The sequence below is a fragment of the Hippichthys cyanospilos genome, chromosome 6, assembly GCF_059441005.1.
Source record: "Hippichthys cyanospilos isolate Australia breed blue-spotted pipefish chromosome 6, RoL_Hcya_1.0, whole genome shotgun sequence".
In the NCBI taxonomy this organism is placed as follows: domain Eukaryota; kingdom Metazoa; phylum Chordata; class Actinopteri; order Syngnathiformes; family Syngnathidae; genus Hippichthys; species Hippichthys cyanospilos.
The window spans coordinates 20,565,564-20,591,588 of record NC_142374.1 but is presented as its reverse complement, the minus strand read 5'-3'; the positions used below and the strand labels follow the sequence as shown (position 1 = coordinate 20,591,588).

Here is a 26,025-nt window from a genome sequence, read left to right as displayed (position 1 = left end):
ACATACATGAGATTTTAAGATGGTTTCTGCAGGTATCAAAAATCCTAGAGTATGCTTGTTTTAAAGCGTGTAACAGGGACAGTACTTTTTTTTAAATTGAGAGCAAATTAATTGAAACATCAAGTGACTACTACAGTGACTCTGCAAAAAACAGCTTAATTTTTGTTTTTATTCAGATGTTCTTTGCCATTCGTGACGCAAATTGGTTTGGCTGAAAAAAAATTCAAAGGAAATACATAATTGAAAAAAAAGCATGACAACTACTGATTTAGAAAGGGCTGACGTGATTAGACTTTATTTTTCTTCATTTCCAGCTTTCATTTCGTCTAAGCTTCCGCCAAGTTCTTGGAAAAAACAGCCAGACAATTATGGGCGTTGTGTTTATGCCGACTCTTTCATCTAATGACAAGTAATGTACTTAAAGCGCCTCATTTAACCTCATTTCCTCATGACGCAGGATGGAGCTGCGCTGTGTTATCGCCATTATTCGCCATGGAGACCGCACACCAAAGCAGAAAATGAAAATGGAGGTTCGACATCCTCTGTGCGTACAGTGTTGAACACACAAGTCCAATTTTTTTTTTTAACTTTACCGTAAGCTTAATATTTTGTATATACTGTATATTTGTCTGTGTGCCCCCTCACAGATTCTTCGAATTGTTTGAGAAGTGTGGAGGTTACAAGTCTGGAAAGCTAAAGTTGAAAAAACCAAAACAGCTTCAGGTCAGTTGGAAACCTTTTTGCCAATCGTTAAAAACCTAAAGACCAATTTATGTGTTTTTACATATACAAGTAGTTGTTTGGCTGATTATTCCATTTTTTTTAAGTGATATTTGAAAATAAAGGGTGCAACTACACAGACAGGCAACATAAAATTCAATCAATAATCATAATATTGTTCGCCGGTATATCTTCTTTATCCTCGGCAAAGAATATTGCCGCAGCTTACTCTGTCACTTAGTGGAGTTAATGTCATAATAGTTCATATCTTTTTTTTTTTCCAACTGTAAATTGTGGAAGATTTTTTTCAGCGAAATACTGGCACAAAAAAAAGACCATAATTGTCCGATTTCTTAAACTTTGAAATTGACCTCCTTTTTTTCCCCCGTTACCTGAGAACCACTAAAATGCGGATTTGGAACCGATTGATGGCCATTCCATTTATTTCAATGAACAAATTGCACTCCTAAATCAAAACCCCCTTTGTGTTCAGTCCATCAGGAATTTTTTGAAGTCCCCTTTGAATATTCTCGAATAATATCCTGGTTTCCTTTTCCAGGAAGTGCTGGACATCGCTCGCCTTCTTCTTCTTGAACTGGGCCAACATAACGACTGTGAGATTGAGGAGAAGAAGTCCAAACTGGAGCAACTCAAGACTGTGCTGGAGATGTGAGAACACACGCGCAAAGTCTCCGCCGGCCTTCACTCATCTCCAATCCATCATTGTCCATCTTTCATCCTGGCTTTCGCTCATTTTGTGTCTCATAATCATCTTCTCTTCCCTCCTCTGCCCATCCCCCCCTTTTTCTCCTTTCCAAAAGGGAATCCAGCTTGATTGAAACTCAGTATGCACCCTTCCTCTTCATTTTACTTGATTTCCCTTCAAAGGATGCCGATTTACTTCTCTCCTTTAGCCGACCCGCCGTGCAAAATATTAGGAACCCCCCTCCCCCCCGACGTTCGCCCCTCCCCTTCCTGAACACCGTTAGCGTACTCTGGACCGTTCCTAATATTTAGCACGGCGATTTGTGCATCACTTTCATTAATTCCGTATCATGTTTCAACTTTGAAATGTGTGTAAATGAAAAATGCGTGTGCACTTGGTTTGCGTGCATGTCGTCCTCATCACGTGTCACCCCGGACTGGAAATCAGCTAAGATCCCGTCTTTCGTCACATTCGACCTTGTTATCTGAGTTATGATTATGTTATGATTTCGCAAAGAGCAAAAGTCCAAAAGTAGCTGCGGCTTTTATGGTACTTAGTGTAAAGGTTTGGGCTTGTGGTAAACACAAACACAACTTAAAATGTGTGTAGTTTTTTTTTTTTTTGGAAGGGGGGAAATCTTTCTCGGAGACAATTTACACATTTAAAAAAAAATCTGGTACAAATTTCAATCCAATATCGAACTTTTTAAAGAAGCCTGGCCTAACAGATTTTAATTACAGACAAAAAATTAACTGTTTGACTGCCGAAAATGACTTCACATGTTTGACAACTGAAGTCAAATTTTACACTGCAGTGGACCAACACTCAGATTTGCTTGATCATAGATTTTTTGTTCTTTTTTTTCATAAATTTTCAATGGTTATGTTATTATTGTTTTAGGCTTTTTTTTTGGGTTGTTTTTATCCAACAGACATACTCGGAAATCATGTGCAATTTCTAAATTGAAGAGCAGCATACTTTAGTTCTTTATTTGATTTTTGCCATATATTAAAAAAACAAACAAAAAAACATGTCTTCTGTGGACACATTTATTCAAATGATTAAAAAAAACAAAAAAACGAGAATAAAACCATTTCAGTTGAGTCTTATTTTCTTTGCATTGCACTGCTTTGCAGAAGTATCAAATTGGGACTCAGTATAGGAACATTCCTTTTTTTTTCACCGCTTTTGGAATATTTAATGCATATTATTGTCTTTGTTTTTCTTTTCAATCATTTTTATGGTTAAAAATAATGTTCTCAAATAGGCAAAAGTTTTATTTAGGCTTTCAGAGGTTCTTTCCTTTTTTTTTTTTTCTTTTACCCAAGTCACATTCAAATCCCATCTACTGCTTTCCAGAGAATTATAAACTAAGCTGAGCTTTTTAAACTGCAGCTTGACAGTCCCACTTTCAATTTGTAGTGATTTTGCCCCGCCGGCGCCATCGATTTTGAATAACCGTGTGCTTGAGTTATCCACAAAGTCAAGGCGTCATTATTTGTAGCGCTCTGACACGTATTTCACCCACCACGTGCCCGAGGCTTTTGTTTTAAGCCCCGCATCCGTCATCATGTGACAGGCAAGGCAGCTGCCTGCCGTTTCATCAAAGGAAACTATGGACTCATTAGTCTGTTGCCTAATTTGATTGTTAACACAACACAACACCACTAAAGGTCACCGGAATGCTTCTTGTGTTTTTAGTAAAACTAATTTCGTCTATATATGCGTGCGTGTGTGCCTGCCATATGCACATACTGTATGACACTGTTTTGCCCGCTCTCATGTATGTGTGTACATATGTGTGTTTATTCCCGCCAGGTACGGCCACTTCTCAGGTATCAACAGGAAAGTTCAGCTGACGTACTTGCGTAACGGACAACCTAAAGCCTCTAGTGAGGAGGAAGGTAACGTGCCAATAGTTTTGTTGCAATTTGAGCTACAATTAACCATGATTTCAATCATGAACTAATCTGTGGATTGCTAATTTTTCAATGAATCAAATTGATATTTCATGTTAAGACGAGCGGGGGCCCATAGCGTATTTTTTAGGAAAGAAAATCCAGGGGTTGACTTGGCCTTTAAGTCCTTGACTGCTTCTGATAGGAAATGTAAGACTCCTCATGTCAGATTAAAGAATTTGTTGCATGCCAAGGCACGGTGTGTTTATTTGCATTGTCAGTCACGCGCAGTTCGCGTCGCTTTACAACTACAGTGAAATGTAATGCGAGTACAACATGCCTTAAGAGGACCTGACAAGGTTCCTGGTGTTTCTCTTAGAGGGAATCCAAATGGACACTTCATGCATAAACAGAGACTCTTTTATGAGGTTTTGCCAACTATTTTTGTCTTACACACCGAGGGCTCCGCTTACCGTTATGTGCAAATACACAGGTGAACACATCACACACTGTATGCCGGCAAATATTTATACAAGTGCAAATAAGAATCTGCCAGAAATGGCATCTCCAAAATCCTGAATGCTGTTTGTTGTTCAGATTCCAAGAGGGAGGGTCCGTCTCTGCTGCTGGTCCTAAAGTGGGGCGGCGAGCTGACGCCCGCTGGCCGGGTTCAGGCCGAGGAGCTGGGCCGAGCCTTTCGCTGCATGTACCCCGGGGGCCAAGGTATACGCGCACATGTGCGCCGCTTGGCCGTAAAAGATGGCGTTTTCATGGTTTTCCTAACATGGATTGGAATAGGGGTTGGAGGGGTCAAGTCGACCTGGCAATTCTTTTTTTTTTTTTTTTTGCGGTAGTAGGAGCAGTGCATCTGCACAGCGAGGAAACCGACCAATCAATGCATTTGCTGCTAATCTGACAAGGATGTCACCCTAGATGCTGCCACTGTAATAAACAAGATGGCGCGTGAAAATTGACGCAATAACAGCTGTAGTATATACAGCTTTGTATAAAATATTTATATATATATATATATATATATATATAAATATAAAAAAATATATATTTATAAAAAATATAAAATATAGATATAAAAAAATATAAAAAAAATATATATATATATATATAAATATAATATTATTTATATATATATATATATATATATATATATATATATATATATATATATATACACACATACAGTATATCAAAGGTCGACACAGCCTTTTTATGTCAGCCTTTTTATGTTTTACAGACCATTTTATGTCATTTTTTTAGCCAAGGATGGCACACTTTTGGCAGTGTGATAACTCAGTGGTGGTGCCAAGTTGAATTTCATATAGTCACCAACAGGGTGAAATTTCAGCTCCCCAGTGTCTTCTTTCAATGCTTTCCCTTTGATATAAAATGCCTTTGATTGGACAAAATACCACACCAAACACACTTTACCGTTTTGGTCATGTGACATTCACAAGTTGAGTCATGTGAACCCTCAGCACAGCAGTGATCTCATTTTTAACATGTTTTCAAATGTACATAAAAACGAACTTAGACATCAAAAGATCATGGACAAAACTATAACATTTGACAGGCAGAAAATGGCTAAATGAGTGGATTATATTATGCATGGATTTTTCCCAAAATAGGCTGTTCATTGAGACCAAAATAAATCATGATACATTTTTTCCCCCAAATGAATGTGACCAATCACCTGCATAATTACAAGAGAAAAAGTGAAATCTTTTAGCCAGGGGAAGCAAAAATAGAACACTCAGATTAGGAAATTGCCCAAGTGGGCACACCCTTACACTTCCTACTTTCACTATTTGTGGTTCAGATGTTATGTAGTATAGAACATATGTATAATGCTTATTTATCTATTTATTTTTACTTTTCCTCCTATTTTGATCCGCTGAAAATGATATTGCTCTCACAACCACAGAGGAATCTTTTTATCTTTTTCTTCAAATGTATCAGTCAGGAGAAGGGCCCAAAGCATTTTCTAGGTTTTCAATACAATGTGAAGATAGCAAAGAAAATAATAATAACATTTCAACAAGGGTGTGCAAGTGCCACTATGTATTTCCCGGAGCGCGACACACGTACAAAAACTCCATTTTAACACGGCATGAAAACCGATAGTCCAGGACCAAGAACAGAATCCGAGCAAACAAAATTGACTGAAAAACTGATGACGGCCTAGTTGGGAGATGAACAAACGGAACTAATTCCAACTTTAAGAGGTTTCACTAAGGTGTCTCCATCCCAATCATCTTAAAATGTGTTAAAATGTTGAACCCCCCCCTTCAAAAAATAAAAAAAACACCCGGGAAGTGCTTGCTAAATTTCCAAACAATTTCTACTCATCAAGTTAACATCATTTTCCCCTTTCACAACTTGAAAAAAAAATCCCGCGTCCTTTTTTCGTCCACCACTATCTTTTCATAGGTCCTAAACCGTGAAGCTTTGTGTATTTGTGCATGTGAAACTGAACGCACACCACGCAATCTGTCCTCTTCTTTCCCCTTTTCTGCCGTCACAAAGTGTTGCCTATTAACGCTGCTCTTTTTTTTCTCACCGGTCTTTGCTCCGTGTAAACTACTAGCCGGTCGCCGCCGGGCCCTTGGCTGCGAGTCCCCTATTGGTTTTGGTAAGAGACGGGCGACCTAACTTGCTTCGTTCCTCCTGCTCGTCTCGCTCATTCAATAATTGATTTGCTGCCGTGATTTGAAGTCACCTCACTAATTGTCCCGCTCGCAGATTGCTGTGGGTTGTTATTGTCGGCGCATGGATCAACATGGAAGGTCGATGGTGGCACTTTGTCAAATATGTGCAAATGTGTCAAAGTAATTGCATGCGGAAGCGGTTTGATTTGACGTTCGGATGCATTCATCGCAACTTTGGCTTAAATCCGCGTGGCGGCTGGCTTCTTCAATTTCGGGGTTTGTCTTTGTTCACTTTCATTTCATTGTGTTGACGCTTTAAACCAGCGGTTCTCAAATGGGAAAGAAAGCACTTCACGTTCTGCAGGTATTAGCAACTCAAATTTAATGCTGTGACATGAACATGACCTTTTTTTTTCCAAATTGAGAGCAAATTAATTGGAACATGACGCAGCGCACACACCGCTTCAATTCGTCTGATTTTTATGAGTGCACGTTAATTTGAAATGGAAGAATCTGAAGTATGAGCCTCCTAGTTCAAAGGATTTTTTAGTTTTTTGTTGTTTTTTTTTAGTTTAGTTTGGGTGCCATGCCCACTTTTGTGATCCAGGAATCGCACGGTAAAATTTGCCCCATATTTAAAAGCCCTAATTCAAGAATGATATCATAAAGTTTGGAGCAGATATCATTTTCAGTAAAAGGGAAAAAGTTGGTGTCAAAATTAAAATGAAATAAACACTAAGTCCAACCCGTTGTTGAAATGTCATTAAACATGTTTACGAAACAACTTTTCCGATTATTTTTCTTTCAAACATATTTTAGATGATGTATCTTTGAAAATTTCTAAAAAAAAACAAGTAAATCGTGCCATTTAGTTTTGTAGGGTAAATCAAGTTTTCGGGGTCAGCAGAATCTTTTATAAACTGCAAATTAGAATAAATATTTCCCTGGAGTTAAAACAGTTTTAATTTTTTTTTTTTTTTTTTGGCCATCACATTTGTAAAAACGGCCAAATATCCGCAGATAATGGGCCAAGTTATTAAGGCCTTGCACGCTTAATTTGGACTCAGATCTTTCACAGGTGCATTATTTTGAGAAATTTTAACCCTTTCATATCTAATACCTTTTTTATTTTTGGTGTCCCCTATCTTGGAAATGTTTTGTGTTGGTGGGGTTTCAATTGATTTTTCATCATATTTGAAAACTCAGCTTTAAACTTTAAAATGATTACAGGAAGGTTCCAAATACTCCCAAATACTACAAAGTACTCTAGGCCTCTTGTGGTCATGGCAACCAAACTTTGAAGGGTCATAACTCCAAAACTGTTTGAGCGAGGATGCTCAAAGTTTGGATTTTTTCATTTGAAGAAACTTAGGTTTAAAACTTCAATTAAAAAATGCTTTACACTGGTTATTTGGTTAGTTACTTGGTGGAAAAATAATTTCATGGGGGCGCATATTTTAAAATAAGTCAGAGAACCACTGCTTTAAACCAGACTATATAACCGTCATTATTATTATGATTGTAAAATTGTAATTATGGACTGATAATGACACATTTGAACTGAAAGTGATGCTTTCCGTGTCCTTTATTTGCCGTAACTTACAGGTGAAATCACAAACTGAACATTTTTTTTCTTGGAATGTTTCAAATGTCACCAAGTTTCAATGTGAGTCTCCACGCTTTGTTCCACCCTTCCAGGGGACTACGCAGGCTTCCCCGGATGCGGCCTGCTGCGCCTGCACAGCACTTACCGCCACGACCTGAAGATCTACGCTTCGGATGAAGGTCGGGTCCAGATGACGGCGGCCGCGTTTGCCAAGGTAATCGCTCATCGCTTTCATCGGGTCGGAACAACACGATGACATCACACGGTGCGGTTTCTCTGCAGGGGCTCCTGGCTCTGGAAGGCGAGCTGACTCCAATCCTGGTGCAGATGGTGAAGAGCGCCAACATGAACGGGCTGCTGGACAGTGACAGCGACTCCTTGACGGACTGCCAACAGAAAGTGAAAGCCAGGCTACATGAGATCATGCAGAAGGACCAGGAGTTCTCACAAGAGGACTATCAGAAGGTCGGCGAGGACTTCATTAGACGGGCTTCTTGTTATAAGTGAAGGTGATCCCGCCCTTTTTCTGTCAATATCACAGCTGGCGCCGACAGGCAGCCCGTCGTTGGTCAACTCCATGAAGGTCATACAGAACCCGGTCAAAACCTGCGATAAAGTCTACGCTCTCATCCAGAGCCTCACGTCGCAAATTAGAAGACGACTGGAGGATCCTAAGTCTTCAGGTATCCGTCACACTACTTGTAATAATGTATTTGCTAAAAATATACAATAATGCCATTACTAGTTGAAATTTTGTGATATTTTTTGTTTCTATTCAAGTGAAAACGTTTCTCCTTTGGTGTGTGAGACATGGCCGCCAGGTGGCAGTATAACACATAGCCATACTACACGTACTGTATATTTAATTATAAAACATTAAAAACTTGTAGCAGAGCTGCCATAATACTTTGCTTTTTCTGCAAAGCATTTAAAAATATGTCATTTAATATTGTGAGGTCGATCTGCATGTGTTGTGACTGTTTCTCATTGTTTAAATGATTATTACGACTGCGAAATAACGCTAGTTTCTTGAACCCGTCTATCAAGTTTCCTGTTTGTGTTAGCATTAATTCGGAAGTCAAACCAAAGATTTTGTTTCCAATAACAGGTTTTGCGCGCTCCCATTAGTCTAAACACGATTTTCTGATCAATATTACATTTGTGGAACACGAATTAAGCAGCAACTCCTTCCCCCCATCTCAGGGGTCGGCCATTTTGTCACTTCTTTCCTCTAAAAATGACACGGTTGCTCAACTACAATAAATAAAATCCTCGCTTGCAACTAAAGACAAATGGCTTTAGGAAATTGTAAGTTGGGTTGCTCGTAAATTGAGGAAACGCGGTCTCCGCAAATAATCAACCCCACCCCCCCAGATCTGCAACTGTACCACAGCGAGACACTGGAGCTGATGCTGCAACGCTGGTCCAAACTGGAGAGGGACTTCCGCATGAAGAGCGGACGCTACGACATTAGTAAAATCCCGGACATCTACGACTGCATCAAATACGATACGCAGCACAACTCCTCGCTGGACCTGGATGACACCCTGGAACTCTTCCGGCTCTCCCGAGCGCTGGCCGACATCATCATACCTCAGGTTGAGCGATAAAATTGAGATTTTTTTGGGTCAAAATGGACCAAGCCGCTCATTTTGGACTCATATTATTATTTTTAGACGTGTACGATAGATCAGTTTTCATGCTGATCCCTCTTATAGGAATATGGCATCAGCAAAGCAGAAAAACTGGACATTGCTCAGGCGTACTGCGTCCCCCTGATGAAGAAGATCCAGCTGGACTTACAGAGGACGCACGAGGACGAGGCCGTAAACAAGCTGCACCCTCTGTGAGAATTACTCCGGAGATCCGCTCGGTCAACGTTAAGAATTAAGTCGCTGATGTGTCACATTTGGATATCGCTCAGATACTCGCGTGGAGTGATGTCGCCGGGTCGCCACGTCCGCACGCGTCTCTACTTCACCAGCGAGAGCCACGTCCACTCCCTGCTCAGCGTCTTCCGCTATGGAAGACTTTTGGATGTAGGCATTTTTTAAAGCTTCATATTACTGGCTTCAAAGTCATCAAAAAAACTAGGGTCAAAAATAAAACCATGTTTTACACAAATCCAACACTATTTTTTGGACAAGGCAAACCAACTTTTTTTTTTTTAAATAAATAACCCACACTCCAAAAACGCTTGGACAAAAATAGACCAATTTACTTGACCCACTACTTGGGTCAATTCAATTCAATTTTCAGGGTTGCTTTGTACCAAATAAAACTAAACTAAATTGTCGTCTTTTGAAACAAAAACAACCCAAAGTTGGGTCAAGTCATAAGTCCATCCAGATTTGACCCTTTTTTTTTTTTTTAATCCAGCTGTTTTTTAAGCGTGGAAAAATTTGGGTCATTCCTTTTCGATATCAAACTCAGATAAGCATTTACAGTAGTACTTCAGTTATAAGTTTCAATCATGCTACATGATATGTGTCATAAATACTTTTTGCATTTAGTTTCAGCCCCTAAGCATGTCGCTGGCATTGGATCAAAACCCCTATCAGTCTAGCTGGCTAGCTAGCTTGCTAGCTATCTGTCTGAATAGCTAGCTAAATCTCTATCTATCTGTCTGGCTAGCTAGCTGTTTGGCTAGCTTAGTAGCTGGCTGTTTTTTTTTTTTAATTAAATAGTTAATGTATTTATTTATTTGTTTACTTATTTAAATGAGCACATTTCTTTCTTTCAAGGATGAAAAAGACCAGCAATGGAAACAAGCAATGGACTACCTAAGTGCTGTGACTGAGCTCAATTACATGACCCAGATAGTCATCATGTTGTATGAAGACAACAATAAGGTGATGGCTTATATTTTTCTCGTTCTTGACTTGCTATGGAACGGATATCTTGATTTGTTTCTGTCTTTGTCCCTACACGGGCATTTCCATTGGCACGGCAGGACCCTTCTTCAGAGGAGCGTTTCCACGTGGAGCTACACTTCAGTCCGGGGGTCAAAGGCTGCGAGGACGAGGAAAACGTTCCGCTCGGCTTCGGCTTCCGGCCGGCATCCTCAGAGGTGCGCTTGATAATATTTGTTTCCCAATCACATTGTCTAACACTTAGTTTTGCAAGTTTTAGATACTTGCTGCTACCATATTTTCCGCACTATAAGGCACACATAAAAGCTTTAATTTTTTTTAAAAGTTGATGGTGCGCCTTATAATCAGGTGCGCCTTATGTCTGGATCAATATTGAGATTGGGATTCGTAGATGAGGAATGAACCGATAAAGTAAGGTTTCTTTTGTGTGTTTACAGTTGAACAAGGTTGGTCTTATTGAGCTTATTATGCTATGAGAGTTTACAGTTATTATTGTTATTACTTTGAATAGTGCTATATTGTGATTGAAAAAGTTTGAAAATACGTCATTAATTGAGGGTGCGCCTTATAATCCAGTGCGCCTTATATAGGGAAAATGATTCAAAATATATCATTAATTGAGTGTGCGCCTTATAATCCAGTGCGCCTTATATAGGGAAAACGATTTAAAATATGTAATTAATTGAATGTGCGCCTTATAATCTGGTGTGCCTTATAGCGCGGAAAATACGGTATTTGTTTTGATTTCGGTTGATGGTTCACTGCTATTTTATATTCATAATTTCAATGATTAGTAATGAGCTCTTTTTATTTATTTATTTTTTAGAGGACATTGAAACGTGGCACATTATCCTCCTGAGACCAAACTTATTCATTTGGGTCCATCGTTGTGTCGATTTTGTCACAGCAAGACCGCCAAATTTAATGCTTCCTACCCAAACAGATGAAACACCGTTGGAAAGGGTACACAACCAAAACCGCTACAGTAAATACAAAGGGATAGGCTGGGTCTCAGGAGGATAAAAATGGCTGCTTGCAGAATTAATTCTGTGATTCTGGCAATATTTTTGCTCACCGTTAGAATCTAGTCCGGGCCCATGCCGAGTTTCAACCAATTTTTCAACCGCATCGATATTAACGACTGTTGTCCTTTGACGAATCAGAATAAGGACAAAAGGCCCAACCAGGGTAGCCTGGAGGATCTCTCTCAGGACCAAACCGACCAGGCTCTTCTTCTTTCCGAGCCCATCAACATCCAGAGACGGTCCCCCATGATTCGCAATCGCAAGACGGGCTCCATGGAGGTATGGCCATTTCTATTCTTATTTATTTATAAAAAAATTTTCTCCGCCCCATGTTATCTGCGTGTCACTCCCAGTACGCGTGTCAAGCGGGTCTCTCGAGTCATGTCGTGTTAACGCTGCTCAGGTCCTCTCTGAGACCTCGCCCACCCAGTCGTCCAAAGGCTGCACGTCGCACAGGCTCTTCCCTTCGGGCTCGCGTCAGTCGCCCGAGATCAAACCAGCCAGCGGCCTAGGTGGGCGCCACTTTTCGCTCCTGCGTGTGTGTGTGTGTGTATATGCTGCCTTTGCATGTGTGTGTTTTTATTATGGGCACAACATCAGTTCACAACCAACTTCCTTCCTTTTCAGCTGTCACCTGCCTCCTACTTTCCATCTTTTCTTTTTCTCACTACCCACTTTGGTGGTTTGGCAAAAGTATGTAGGCTGCATGTCAGTGGAGAGGACGTTTATAACCGCCTTCACATTTTCCACGTTGTCCAGCGGCGTATCGAGAATGCCGGTTGGAAGCATGCTTTTTCTCCGTTTTCTCTTAATCATCCAAGAGGTATTATATAGCCAGGTGACCCAAATTTATCATTGTATGAGCAATACGTAGAATCATTTATATATATATATATATATATATATATATATATATATATATATATATATATATATATATATATTTTTTTTTTTATTTATTATTTTTTTTTTTTCTTTGCGCTGTCTGTCCCTCTTTAAAAAAGTATAACAAGTCAGATTTTTTTTTTTTTTTTTTTTTTACAATTCCAATCAGCTAAAATGATATGATCTGGCCCGATTTCTGATCACATCAGCACAGAATATCACTTGGTTGTTACACTATGTTAGTATCAAGTATTACGTATATTAGAGTGTAGCTTACATTACACATATTATTTCAGTTTTTGTTTTTTTTTGGAGGGGTAGGTTGAAACAGATTAATGCCATTTCCTCATCTTTTAATCTGGAAAAAAGACTAGAGATCCGTACTTTGTGTTACGAGCATAGTCACGGAGCAAATCGAGCTTGTATCTCAAGGTGCAACTGTACTTTCACAATGAGTCCATGAAAACTTTTGAAAAGAGAAACAATTATACATATAAACGAAACTGAAGGAATACATAGGAAAACGAAACCGTTGCGTGGTGGAGGGTTGACCTTGTTTGTTTGTCAACAGCCACACGGGGGGTCAAATCTGCAGCAGGTGTATTGGATGACCCGTTTCAGTCACGTTAAACTTTTTATAGCGACGAGCTAGAGGTCGAATCAACTTTTTTTTTAAGCGGCTTCCTCCTTCTGCTCCTTCTTCTTCCCCTCTGCTTTTCACATGAACACGCACACACACCTGCCTCGAGTTAGCATGTGGCGTTTTCCAGCAACAAACAGCAAGTCATTTGTTGACACCCTTTCAAGCTTTGTGAATGCAGTTATTCATAGCAGCAGTTTGTTGTGAATAACAGCAGCGCTTGTGTGAGTGTGTGCGATGAACTAATGCTCACCCTTCACCCTCCCACGTGCACATTTCCCCCTCCCACCTGGCTTATGTCACACAGGCTCACACTGCTCTGGCCTCTTCAGCGCCTCCATGCTGGGGGTGTCCTGTAGCGCCCCCAACCTGCGGGACTACGTACGCACTCACCACCATCACCACCGAAAACCCCCCCTGTCCCCCGGCAGCCTGCCCTGCCAGATTGGCATGTTCGGTACGTTGGCGCCACCCATTTCTACCTTCCCAAAAGTCTTTTTTATTTATTTAATTTTTTATTGATCTACTGTTGTTTGATTTATTATGTGGGTAAAATCCTGCAATCAAAGCCCTTGCCCAAAGGCAAATCCGACGATGACAATCCGTTGAGAAATTTGTTATGCTGTCGTCATGGTGATGATGGTGCTGACCAGACGCCAGATCCGATTTGCATGAGCCTGCTTTTTGGGTTCTTTACTTTTGTGGTGTGGTGAATGCAAAATAATCAAACGAAAATGGTTTGCCGCATATTTCTGGAAGCCTTGATTGTGCTTTTTTGTTTCTTCTGGGGTAACACAAAATTGTGACTTAAGGATGTGCTGTTTCGTTGATTGCATACTTCGGCACACGTTTCCGATTTTCACATCACAGGCCAGTCTTGAGCATTGTGCCCATCATTGTTTCCCACTTCCATTCTGTCGGCATCTTGATTTTTCTTCTTTTTTTTAAATTTTTATTTTATTTATTTATTTATTGCATGCACTGCCCTTTGGAAGATGTACTGTTCCCTCTGTCCACTAGAGGACAGTCTTGCTTCACTTCTTTGTCACATCTTGTCCCGCTCCCCTGGTTGGTGAGCGTTGGAATGACGTCACTTTTGTGCCAGGTTGAAGACTTCCATTTAAGCATTTAATCTGTTAAAAAAAAAAAATCCCTGCAAATATCCATCTCATTTGACATTTCCACTTGCTCACCTTCTTCATTTGGCAAGGTTATTATGCTAACAAAAACGAAGTAAATAACTAAAACTACAATAAAAAACAATAAACTTGAACATGTTTTACAAAACGTAAACACATAAATTATATCTAAAGTTTGTAAAACTATATAACAAAAATGAAAAGTAATTAAAATAAAATGTCATTTTTTTTCATATTTGTGAACTAGTATATTACCAGAGTTCAATTTAATTGCATTTATTTTGTCATTGTTATTGTTTTTTTAACGTTCACGCAAAAATAACTAATGTAGTTAAGGAAAACCATAATCAAAATTAACCTTTTGAAGAAATTAACCTCGAAAAAAAGTGCTTCTAAAAACAAAAACTAATACATCGCGTTGAACAGTAATTTAATGAATAAAAACGCAATATTAAACTTATGAAGAAATTAAACTCGAAAAAAGTGCATCTAAAAACTAAAACTAATACATCTGTGTTGAAAACTGATTTAATCAATTAAAACAGAATTTTTAAAAATATGATAATACATTAATGAAACAATAATGAAAAAGAAAAACAAGAATACTTAATATATTTATAAAAAACAACAATAAAAAGTCCACAATTATTCTAAAAACAAACTGAAAAAAAAGCAAAACAATCCTTTTTTCTTCCACTCTCCCAACGTTCACGTTGTCCAACTTCCGGTGGTTTGGGTTTCTGTGACCTCTGGCGCCCTCTATCGTCGCTTTTTATGAAGCGGCGGCCTCTTGTTTCACCTGGCGTCTTTTTTTCTGACATGTCCTATGTCCCACTGGTTTCTCCCATGTGGCGGCAGATCCTTCCCAACCTCCTCCTGCGCGTCTCCTTTTGTGTCCAAAAGGGGCGGAGCCAGCAGTAACTCCAAGTTACCTCTCTTATCTCCTCAGAGCTGTTGTCTATGCCGCCAGTAAAGAGATTTTCTGTGTCGTTTGCCAGGCATCCGACTAATGGTATGTCTGCTTTTATTTCTTGGCTTCTTTATTTGGAGGTTCTTGCATGTTTTTTTTGTTTTTTTTCGTGGCTGTGGGACGAAGTGGTGTTTTGGTTTGAGACCTCTCACTTTCTTTGGAGAGTGGTGCACTTTTCCCCTCTAACATCACCTCTTTAAAAACAAAAACAAAAATCACGTCACGTCATTCGTTTTTTTCGTTTGTTTTCTCATTTGGTTAATTTTGCTGAGCACAAGGCACACTTGTAAATTTTAAAAGTCCTTCACAAAATCAGGCAGCTTTCCTTCACTGTTAGGACTTCTGGAATCTTTTTTCGTTTTTCTTTTTTTGGGGGGCACAGAAGAACAAGATGAAGATGATGCAGGGAGTACTCTTCAATAATAATCTCTTTTTTTGTAATATGTCATTTTTCTTGGTAACATTTGAGACATCAGCCAAAATGGTTGTGCAAAGGAAACGGTTGGTGATGCCGCCATGTTTGTAGTCTTTTTATGTAAGTGTTTAAAACAATGAACTTTTTGTTTAATCTGTTGTCTTTCCACAGTTCAAGTTAGGAGCTGAAGAATGCACAACTAATTCTTTCATTGTTTTATTTACCATATTTAAGGGATATCAAATTATTTAGCCATTTTCAACAATATATTTTTGATGATGATTTCTTTTTATCATTTGCTGTCTACTGAATATAAAATGTCTTAATCTTAATGGTCGGGTAAGGACCAATTACGGCTCATATGTTGGTCATGTGACATTTAAAAGCTGAGCTCTGATTGGGTTGTTTTTTTTTTGGGGGGGGGTATTCATTTTGACCCAACTATTGGAAATAAATGAAATGTCTAATATGTTTTGGACTCCGTTAAGGTTATTTCCACCCAATATTTTTCGAGTATAGGTACATAATTAATTCAATAACCAGAAAAATAAAACAAATTATTGTGGGTTATTTTTTTTTGACTCAACCTACCAAACAACTCAACAAATGAGTTGTTTTGTGGGTTCCTCAGTTCGACCCAACTTTTTGGGTTGTATTTAATAACCCAAAAAGTTTGTTGGACTTTTTTCTGTTTGTAGAGTGCAGTGTTTTGTTATTTTCTTGTTTGCGTCCAAGCTTTTATTATTGAATTAAGGGCTCTTCTATTCATGCGTTTGGAAATGTATTATTAAAAAGGAAATATATTAAGAGTACGTATTTTGCATGTATGCGTGTATATTTCCTTTTTTTTTTTGTCATAAATCTGCTTAGGAAGCGTGTGGACCGGTGTTGCAGATGAGAAAAAAGAAAATGATGGGCTGTCATTAATGTCACCGTTATATTATTTGATCGTCAAAGATTTGTTTGTGTATGAGTTATGAATATATGTATTTTTCTAACCTGTTCCCTTTTTTTTCCCCGTGGGTGTATCATACCGACATTGTTGACACTGCAATGTTTATTTGACGATGGATCGCGCAGGTTTCGAAGGCTGCTCGATGGTGCCCTCTATCTACCCGCTGGAGACACTGCACAACTTGCTCTCGCTGAAGCAGGTGGACGAGTTCCTCAACGCCGTGTGCGAGAGCAGCAGCGAGGCCCACGCCAAAACCATGAAGGGTACCGACACAAACCCTGCACGCCCTACCCGTCCGGATGCCCGTCATTGATTTGCTACAACATCAATGTTTATTTAGTCTATTATGAAGGTGTTTGACGCTCATAGCCCCGCCCCCTCTTGTCCGCCACAGCGCTGTCGGGACTCTTCGACTCTCAGAGCCAGACGTCTCTGTACAGCCCGCAGCAGCCGCTCTCGTCGTCGGGCTCGGAGGCGTCGCTGCGGCCGCCGGGCCAACCTCTTTGGCGTGAGTTTTTCTGCCGCGTCGGCGAGATTCCAGACCAACATGTTGTGGAAGTTCTTCCAAAGGCTTTTTACTTTAAAAAAGCGACAGTCAAATGAAGTCATTTGAAAGCCTAACCTTTCATTGAAACCCTACCTTTAACCCCAAGTCTGGTTTTAAATCCTACTTTGAACCCTAATTTGAAACTCTGCAATGAAATCCAAAGACTAGTTCTAAACCCTACTTTGAAATACTTTAATGTGTCAATGACCCAACTTTAAAAGCCTAATCCTAGATTAAAGCCTTACTTTGAACCTTAACGCTCATTTGAAACCCTGATTAAAAACCTTGGTTTGAAACCCTACCCTTAAAGCCACATCCTCACTAAGTTCACACCCTACTTTAAAACTCAAATCCTAGTTTAAATTTCAACTTTGAAATCGTACGTTGGAACCCTAACCCTCATTTGATAAATCAGATTAAAAACTGCACTTTGAAACCCTTTTATTTTTTTTTATTTATTTATCTATTTATGCTTGCATTGAACTCACTGCTGTGGTCTGGTTTTTGGGCCCTGGCGGTACCGTGCTGTGATGCCACATCACATGACGCTCCGATGAACACTTGCTCATTCTTCCCATGCGGATGTGTGACTCCCTTTGTTCTCTTTTTTAACAACAACACTCGGAAGTGATGAATCCCAAATACCTTTGTTTTCAATTCAGTAACATAGTAATAGCATGGTAATAACACGGTATCGAAAGCTTTCCACGTTCGATGGCTAGTTTTCACTACAGAGGCTACTTGAACATCAGATTTTCTTTGTGGATGAATAAATGAACAAATAGCACTGTAATTACATATCAGTATTTACATATATTAAACAGGCTATAACATGTAATAACTCAGTAATGGTAAGACATATGGAAAATTTTACAACATGGTAATCAGATGGATCCTTGATAGTATTAACTGGTCAAAGTAGCTTTGCAGTAATAACATTAATAACAGATGGTAATAGTATGGTAATAACATTTGGTAATATACGGATTCATGTCTGTAATAGTGAAAGAGTGGAAATAGTTGGTGTTATGGTGATAACGAAATAACATGGTAATAAGAAATTGGCAATCATATCATTAGTAACAGATGGTGTAAAAGTGAGAAGTACGGTCATAATAAATGGTAATAACACTATTAATGTAATAACAGGTAATGATTTGGACATAATGGGTGTTATGGTGATAACAAAATAACACGGTAATAAGAAATTGGCAATAATATCATGAGTAGCAGATGGTGTAATAGTGAGAAGTACAGTCATAATAAATGGTAATAACACTATTAATGTAATAACAGGTAATGATTTAGACATAGTGGGTGTTATGGTGATAACAAAATAACACGGTAATAAGAAATTGGCAATAATATCATGAGTAGCAGATGGTGTAATAGTGAGAAGTACAGTAATAATAAATGGTAATAACACTATTAATGTAATAACAGGTAATGATTTGGACATAGTGGGTGTTATGTCATAGTGTAATAACATGGTAATACGAAATCTGCAATAATATTTGGATGGTGTAATAGTGAGTAGTGTGGTAATAACATGGTAACAAAAATTGGTCATATATGGTAATAACTGTAATAACAGGCAATGATCTGGCAATAGTGGGTGTTACGTGATAACGTTGTACTAACATGGTAATAATAAATCTGTAATAATATGTTAATAACATGTTGACTTCTGTGTTTGTGGGGGGAAAAAAAGATGGTAGCGTCCCTTCCAGTGCCGTCTCCAGTGCTGGCCCGTCTTCCCCCATCACGGAGAACTCTGGCCTCGACTTTAACTTCAACGAGTAAACACACACACACACACACACCTTGATTGAAGCACTTTATGACCACTCCTGTTTATGTAGACCGCAGCAATTATATCGCACCAAAACCCGGACTGAGAACATGTCGTATTTGAACACCAGCTGTGCCTTGAGATTCTTGTACTATTATTTATTTTATTTTATTTTAGGAGCAAATACTTAGAATAGGAACGTCTCAATTTTTTTTGGTCTGTTTTAGGCAGGATTCTGCCTCCATTTAAAATACTAAAAAAAAAATTAAAAAAAATCAGATGAATTGATTAAGCAGGGTATGATTGGGGTTTGCTGTTTTCGGTTTATGTCAAACAAGACCACTTGCGTTTGAAATAATGCGTTGAAGATTACAGGGAATCGTGGAGATGAATGTTTAGTTTTACGTAAATCAAATGTGATCATTTTTTTATCAATCTTTTTTTTTTTTTTTATTTCAGTTTATGATCACCACCTTCAAATTTGTATGCACTGATGATGCCTGATGATTCAAGGTGTCAATTATGTCATTTTTCAACATTTTCCGAAAACCTAGCATCAAACAAAAGTTTTCGCACAAAGCTGTTTCCCGTTTGTCGGAACTCTCTTCGAACAAATGTTTATCGGGGTGAAATTTTGCACAGATTTCTATGACTGATCACTGTAAGTGGTTTTGACTGTGCCGTTTGTCGTCGTGTTTTTATTGAATTACATCCAAAGAAATGTCAGAAAAAGTGTTATTGAACCAAAACGGGGAAATAAAATCGGTCCACATACTTTGGGTTCTGGTTTTTTGTTTGAGTACACGATGCAAGTAACTCCTGAAACCTCGGACTTCAGTTCTGCCTAGCAACAAATGACAAGGTCAGTTTAGAGCATAAATCACCACTTTCAGGTCTTCTCATCTCGTTTCCTCTTTTTACTTCCTTGTTTTCATTTTATGGTTTCCTCGTCTGCTTGCCGTCTCTCTTTTCCTTGTTTTCTTGTCCTTTTTTCACGTCTTCATTTTGCCGCTCTTTTTTTCTCCCTCCTCACATCCTTTTCGTCTTTGCACCTTGCTCACCTTTTTCATCTCCGCTTCTCTCCCTTCCACAAAGGCTTTTAAGAAAAGTGATGAGTCATGCCTGATCTTATTGGCCGCTGTACGTTGCCATGGTGACGCCCCCAGATGTAATTGACTCTAAGAGCGTCTACTTGCCGAAACTGAGGGCATTTTATAAGGCTTTTGCTCTGGTAGAATTGAGGAAAACGCTGCGTGGTAGAGTTTATTATTTTACTTATTTATTTTGGAAACAAATCTTACTAAACATGGTCTTTTTTTGTCTTGGTCGTTTCTTTAAAAAGCCCTTTTAATAGAAAAGCCTTACAATGATGGTCTTTTTTTTTTTAATAAAAGCTTTACATGGTAGTTTGTTTCCTTTTAAATTAAAAAAGCTTTACATTTACACACATTTACGTGGTTGTTTTTTCAGTATACATGTTTTTTTTGTGTTTGAGAAAAAATAGCCTTAAAATACACACAAAAAAAAGCCTTACTATACATGGTCGTTCAAAAAAAAACTTTTCAGTATACATGTTTTTTTTTCATGTGTTTTGGGAAAAAAAGCCTTACTATACACAGTATTTTTTTAAAGCCTTACCATGGTAGGTTTTTTTCATGTTATGAATACATGAAAAAAAAGCCTTCCTATACATGGATGTTTTTCGGGGAGAAAAAGCCTTACTATAGCCAGTCTTTTTTTACCATACATGGTTGTTTAAAAAAAAATGCTTTAAAATACATGGTTGTTTTTAGGAAAAAAAGCCTTGCTATACATGGTTCTTCTTTTTTTCTTTCAATAAAAAAAGCCTTACTATACATGGTTGTTTTTTGTCGTTTATTTTAGGGGAGAAATGACTATATATAGTTGCTTTTTGGAGCAAAAATTGGTCAGGCTATTTTATGAATAATTATTTTATGTGTTTCGGGAAAAAAGTCCTTACTATACATGGTTGTTATTCAAAAAGAAAAGCTTGACTATACGTGGTAATGTTTTTTCGAGAAAAAAAAGCCTTACCATACATGGTTGTTTAAAAAAAAAAAAAAAAGCTTTACTATACATGGTTGTTTTTAGGGGGAAAAAAGCCTTGTTATGCATGGTTCTTTTTTTTCCAATAAAAAAAAAAGCCTTACTATACATGGTCGTATTTTTTTGTTGTTTGTTTGTTTTAGGGGAAAAATGACTAAATATGGGGCAAAAATTGGTCAGGCTAATTTATGAATAACTGAAGAAGTGTTCTAAACATGGATGTTTTTCAGAAAAAAACCTTACTATTTTTTGGGGCAAAAAAAAAATTGTCACAATATGGAGTACATGGCCTCTTTTTGTGATTTTTTTTAAGACTTTTTAACTATTTTTTTATTCTATTTTTTAGCCAAAAAGCCCGTTCAACCGTGGTCAATTCAGAGCTTTAATTTTTTTTTCCCGTAGTTCTTGGTAAAACGTAGAAAAAAAAACCCACACAGACACATTCAGAGTAGTTAAGTGTACTTTAATCGACGATGACCGGGGCCGTTTCCCTTTTACGATGAATGCGTGCGCAGCACTTCTACTTAACCAGAGAGAGACAGCGAGAGTCGAAAGAGTTTCCGCATTTGCGCCAGAGAAGAAGAAAGTTGCTATACGTTTCCGGGATAGAAAGCGTCAAACATGAGTTAGCGCTGCGCAGCGTCTTCGATAAGGACAGAAACGAACAGAAGCACAGCTGAAATCGTCGTTAGCGCTACTTTCATGTTCAACAATTACATTCAGGATTAGAACCAAACAAGTCACATGCATGATGTTCTCTTGGTGCCTTGGAATCACGGTAGAAGCCAGAAATGGTACTTTTATCTACAAAGTGTGTTTGTGTGCGTGTGTGTATATGTGTGCGGTACATTCGGGTTGTGTTTGACCATTTGGACTTTTTTTGTTTTTTTTTCAAGTCGTATTCAGGAGGATGTGGCAGCCGAAATTGGCCGCCACCGGTTCTGTTCCGGCGTTATTGGAGGATTTGATATGCGATCCGTTTTTTTTCAGTCCTTTACATTCATAAAAATATTTTGTACATCTCACGGCGTTCTACCGTCGCCCACAAAAGTCACACCGCAATGCGAAAATCATAGACATGTCTGAGTCGTTTTGTTCTGCTTTGTGAATTCGTAAAACCAAGTTGGCGCCAATGCTGACGCTGCGTTCCAGGAAACTGGGAAGTTTCAGATTTCTCACGGGCGACCGGCACAAATGCCGGTCGAACTTTTAGAAAACGTTTGCGTTCGTTTATACCGTTGTATTTCAAAGGCCTTATGGTACAAATGTTGGATGGTTCGACGGACATTTCGTGCGAAAAAAATCAAAGGGAAAACATCTGTTACAAGGTTAGCATAAAAAAGTGTCTTGTGATGAAAAAAAAAACGGCCTGATCCCAAAAATGATCGCTTCATGGAAAGCATAATTTTTTTACAAGTCATATCATGAGCCTTTGAATTTTGCACACAAAAAAACTTGTGTTTTGTGGATTCAATCTCAAAGGAAATTTGTTGTTTCTAACTAGCGGAACGGTTGTAAAGTAGTGTTTGAAACTAAAAGTAGGGATTCAAATCAGTGGTAGGGTTTAAAAATTAGGGTTAAAGTTTTGCAGTCGGGCTTCACGTAGGGTTTCAAACTATTAGGTAAACTCGTAAAAGTAGGGGTAGGGTTTCAACGTCGATTTTATCGGGGGTACGGTTACTGTTAGTAGGTTAGTAGGATCAAGGTTTAAAATTAGGGTTTTGAACTTGTGCAAGAATTTCCAAGTTTTTCAAGGTAGCGTTTTTAAATTATTATTATTTTAAATTAATCGGGACTACAATTTCAAAGTCCGGCTTCAAACTAGTGGCGGGGTTTCAAAGTCAGGTTTTAGAAGTAGGGAGTCTACCCAGGGTTAGGGTCAAAAGTTTCAAAAACGGGTAGGGTTTAAACAAGGGTTAAGGGTTCTGACTAGGGCTAGAATTTCAAAATCGGGCTTCAAGGTGAGGTTTTAAACCTGTGTCAGGTTTTCAAATTAGGGTTTTGAGCTCGGAATTACAATTTCAAAGTCTGGCTTCTAACTAGTGGTAAGGTTTCAAAGTAGGGTTTTAAATGTAGGGTTTCAACCCTGGTTTGGGGTTTTAAAGTGGGTTTTTAAATGGGCTAGGGTTCCAAAAATGGGTAGGATTATAAACAACGGTTAAGGGTTTTAACTAGCGCTAGACTTTCAAAGTCGAGCTTCAAGGTAGGGTTTTGAACCAGTGATAGGTTTCCAAATTAGGGTCTTGAACTAGGAACTACAATATCAAAATATGGTTTCAAATTAGTGGTAAGGTTTCAAAATAGGGTTAGCGTTTCAAAGTAGGGTGTTAAACGTAGAATTTCAAAGTAGGCCTTCAAGGTTGGGTTTTAAACTAAAGTTAGAATTTCAAATTAGGGTTTTGAACCAGTGATAGGTTTTCAAATTAGGGTCTTGAACTAGGAACTACAATATCAAAATATGTTTTCAAACTAGTGCTAAGGTTTCAAAATAGGGTTTGCGTTTCAAAGTAGGGTGTAAAAACGTAGAATTTCAAAGTAGGCCTTCAAGGTTGGGTTTTAAACTAAAGTTAGATTTTCAAATTAGGGTTTGGAACTAGGAACTAAAATTTAAGTCCGACTTCAACCTTGGGTAGGAGTTTGAAAGTAGGGTGTTAAATGAAGAAGAGTTTAAAAAAATGGGTAGGGTTTTATTTCAAAGTAAGGCTTCAAGGAAGAGTTTTAATCTCGAGTTTTGGTTTTAAAAAGGGTTAAGGTTTTAAACTAAGGGTGAGCTTTCAAAGTAGGGTTTCCAGTAAAGTTTGAATTTGGGTTTGGGAGTTTAAATGGTTTCAAAATGAGAGTTAAGCTTCAAAATAGGAGCAGGCTTTCAAACAAGGATTTCAGTTACGAGCTAAGGGTCATGGTTTCAAATTAGGGTTGTAACTTGAGTTTGAAAGTGCCAGTTAAAAAAAATAAAAACAATTGTCCATTATTGCAACAAGTACAAATACAGTACTCTAGATTATCATTTGAATGTGCTACTCGCCAGTTTTCTGGAATGCATTTTACGTGTTAGCGGGGTCTAGAATTTGCGCTAAATAAGCCCTAGATGACAAATTATTGGTTTGATGATTCCAAGTGGAATAATTAGCAATTTTAGTGCAAAAAAAAAAAAAAAAGCCTGGATGATATCCTCGGCTCTCCGCCTTATGCATGCACTATTTAGAAGAAAGCAAAAAGTTAAAAATCAAATCAAATTCAAACACATTCCTGCAAGTGTTTCCCCCAACATTCATTCATGCTCTTTTATAAATAGTTATCATTATTTACATATTACAACATGTATTTGCGGTCATTGAGGTCATCTCTGTGCTTCAATACAAACTAAGCCCCTCCCACTTCCTTATAAGGATAAAAAGTGCATTCTGATTGGTGCAAAGACATTGCTATTCTCGTGAATCTTTTTTTTTTTTCATGTTTGGTCTTATCCGTTTGTTTTTGTAGGAAAACGATTTTTGCTTTGCTACATTGGTGTTGTCGTCTTAAGATGGATGCCGGAAGGAGAAACGTTCAATCACGTGAAACGTCGTCCGCAGATTCAAAACGAAATAAAAATGACATTAAAATCTCCATAAACGTTTTCAGAAAGCAGCAGAAAGATAATCAGGACCGAAACTTTTTTTTTGGAAAAATCTAACAACAAAATCTAAATGTAAAAAAATATTATACAGTACTATTAAAGTTGAAATAAATTATTTAAAATTATTCCAAAGCAGCACAGGGAGAACAATTACTGAAACAAACTGCAAAAAAAATCTCAATTAATATAGTTTTTTTTAAAAAATAAAATTAAATATGATTATAAAGCAGCAGCGAGACATTTAGGGCTGAAAAGTCTCTCACAAGACACTTCATTAGGGACAATCCACAATTATTAAAAAAAAATAGATATGGGAATTTAACTACATTTTGTCTAAATTTGATCTGTATCATAATTTCAATTATTTGTCTTCGCTTACGACACTACGATTTTTAATTAAATTCTGCAACAAATCAAAAAAAAAAACGATCATGCGGATCATTCTCTCTATTTGACCGATGATGGTGTCTTTTTGGCACCCCTTTTTTTTGCCACTTGATTACTGTCACGAATTGCGTTTGGCTACGAGGCCAAATGATTGATTTTTCGGAATCGCGGCCACGTCAGAATTCGATCTTGCAGGCGGGGAAAGACTCGTCCTGCATGACCACGGTGCTGCTGGAGGCCAGGACCATGATGTTGAGATCCTGTTGCCTCTCGTGCGTGTGCTGGTACCACTCGCGGGTCACCTCCGTGTCGTGGGTCGGGATCAGGGTCACCTTCGGGGGACGGAAAAATCGGGGGGTCAGGAACGATCCATTTTCCCGGTTCGTCCCAGACGACCATGTTTACCGAGTTTTCTTGGGGAAACACCGCTTCCCAACAATCAATAGTCATTTTTTTTTAACTAAAGTAAGAATGTGTCAAGAGTTGTCAATAAGTGAGACTGGAGGCAAAGAACACAATCTGAGTCAACAACTGATCTTCTGCAAAAGAGAAAAGGGTGTCAACTTGGTCTAAACTTTTCTGACCATTCCTCTAGCTTTTTAATCCCTTCCTAAAACAGAAGGTGGTTCACAACCTTTGTGACTCTGAAATTTGCCTTCAGGAAGTTTAGTCAGGAACCTTCCTTTGTTGACCAACAGTGACACATTCATGTCAAGAAACTGAATACAATCGTGATCAAACTTCTGCCAACAACTGAGCAATTAAGGCTAAAAAAAGTATTTTGATTTACTTCAATGTTTACATCAAAATGATCTCTACTGAGGTAGACCGAAAAACAAAAGAAGAAGCAGCTGTGGCTACCTGTAGGTTGGAGCCCCACTGAGCTTTTCCCTCAAGGAGAGCATCCAGGACCCCACGGCTTGGTTCCCCGCCACTCGGGTCGTTCCCACTCACAACGTAGTACGCCGCTCGCACCCGCTTAAAGAACTCCTGGTCCACGTTCTTGGCACTGCAGTGGTTGGGCACGTAGGCCAGGTCCACATATACCGGCGGGCCCGGCGGCACAACCGATGGCGCTTTCTGGGCGTTGTTTCCTGGACGCATGCACATGGTTAACT

General features: G+C 38.5%; 2 protein-coding genes across 7 annotated transcripts in view; one reads left to right on the top strand and one right to left on the bottom strand.

The window, feature by feature from the left end:
• ppip5k1b (diphosphoinositol pentakisphosphate kinase 1b) overlaps positions 1 to 19,608 on the top strand; it is a 33,448-nt gene extending 13,840 nt beyond the window's left edge. The window contains exons 11-31 of one of the 6 annotated variants that reach the window (XM_088416989.1): positions 458 to 544; positions 648 to 723; positions 1,280 to 1,389; positions 3,245 to 3,330; positions 3,922 to 4,047; positions 5,927 to 5,971; positions 7,686 to 7,807; positions 7,876 to 8,058; positions 8,135 to 8,276; positions 8,968 to 9,191; positions 9,312 to 9,439; positions 9,518 to 9,632; positions 10,338 to 10,445; positions 10,547 to 10,663; positions 11,630 to 11,770; positions 11,895 to 12,003; positions 13,324 to 13,473; positions 15,105 to 15,167; positions 16,621 to 16,758; positions 16,890 to 17,003; positions 18,754 to 19,608. In XM_088416989.1, coding sequence (XP_088273115.1) covers positions 458 to 544; positions 648 to 723; positions 1,280 to 1,389; positions 3,245 to 3,330; positions 3,922 to 4,047; positions 5,927 to 5,971; positions 7,686 to 7,807; positions 7,876 to 8,058; positions 8,135 to 8,276; positions 8,968 to 9,191; positions 9,312 to 9,439; positions 9,518 to 9,632; positions 10,338 to 10,445; positions 10,547 to 10,663; positions 11,630 to 11,770; positions 11,895 to 12,003; positions 13,324 to 13,473; positions 15,105 to 15,167; positions 16,621 to 16,758; positions 16,890 to 17,003; positions 18,754 to 18,845 — 2,476 coding nt within the window. In that variant the 3' untranslated portion in view covers positions 18,846 to 19,608. Of the gene's footprint in view, positions 1 to 457; positions 545 to 647; positions 724 to 1,279; positions 1,390 to 3,244; positions 3,331 to 3,921; positions 4,048 to 5,926; positions 5,972 to 7,685; positions 7,808 to 7,875; positions 8,059 to 8,134; positions 8,277 to 8,967; positions 9,192 to 9,311; positions 9,440 to 9,517; positions 9,633 to 10,337; positions 10,446 to 10,546; positions 10,664 to 11,629; positions 11,771 to 11,894; positions 12,004 to 13,323; positions 13,474 to 15,104; positions 15,168 to 16,620; positions 16,759 to 16,889; positions 17,004 to 18,753 lie in introns of those variants that run through there. The other 5 variants (XM_088416990.1, XM_088416991.1, XM_088416992.1 and 2 more) reach the window with 5 other exon arrangements.
• Positions 19,609 to 21,343: 1,735 nt separating this feature from the next.
• Positions 21,344 to 26,025, bottom strand: part of map1ab (microtubule-associated protein 1Ab) — a 37,774-nt gene continuing 33,092 nt past the window's right edge. Inside the window, exons 6-7 of the mRNA XM_088416780.1 lie at positions 25,769 to 26,001; positions 21,344 to 25,239 (exon numbers count right to left, since the gene is read on the bottom strand). Of these exons, the coding sequence (XP_088272906.1) occupies positions 25,084 to 25,239; positions 25,769 to 26,001 (389 nt within the window). The 3' untranslated portion in view covers positions 21,344 to 25,083. The remainder of the gene's footprint in view (positions 25,240 to 25,768; positions 26,002 to 26,025) is intronic.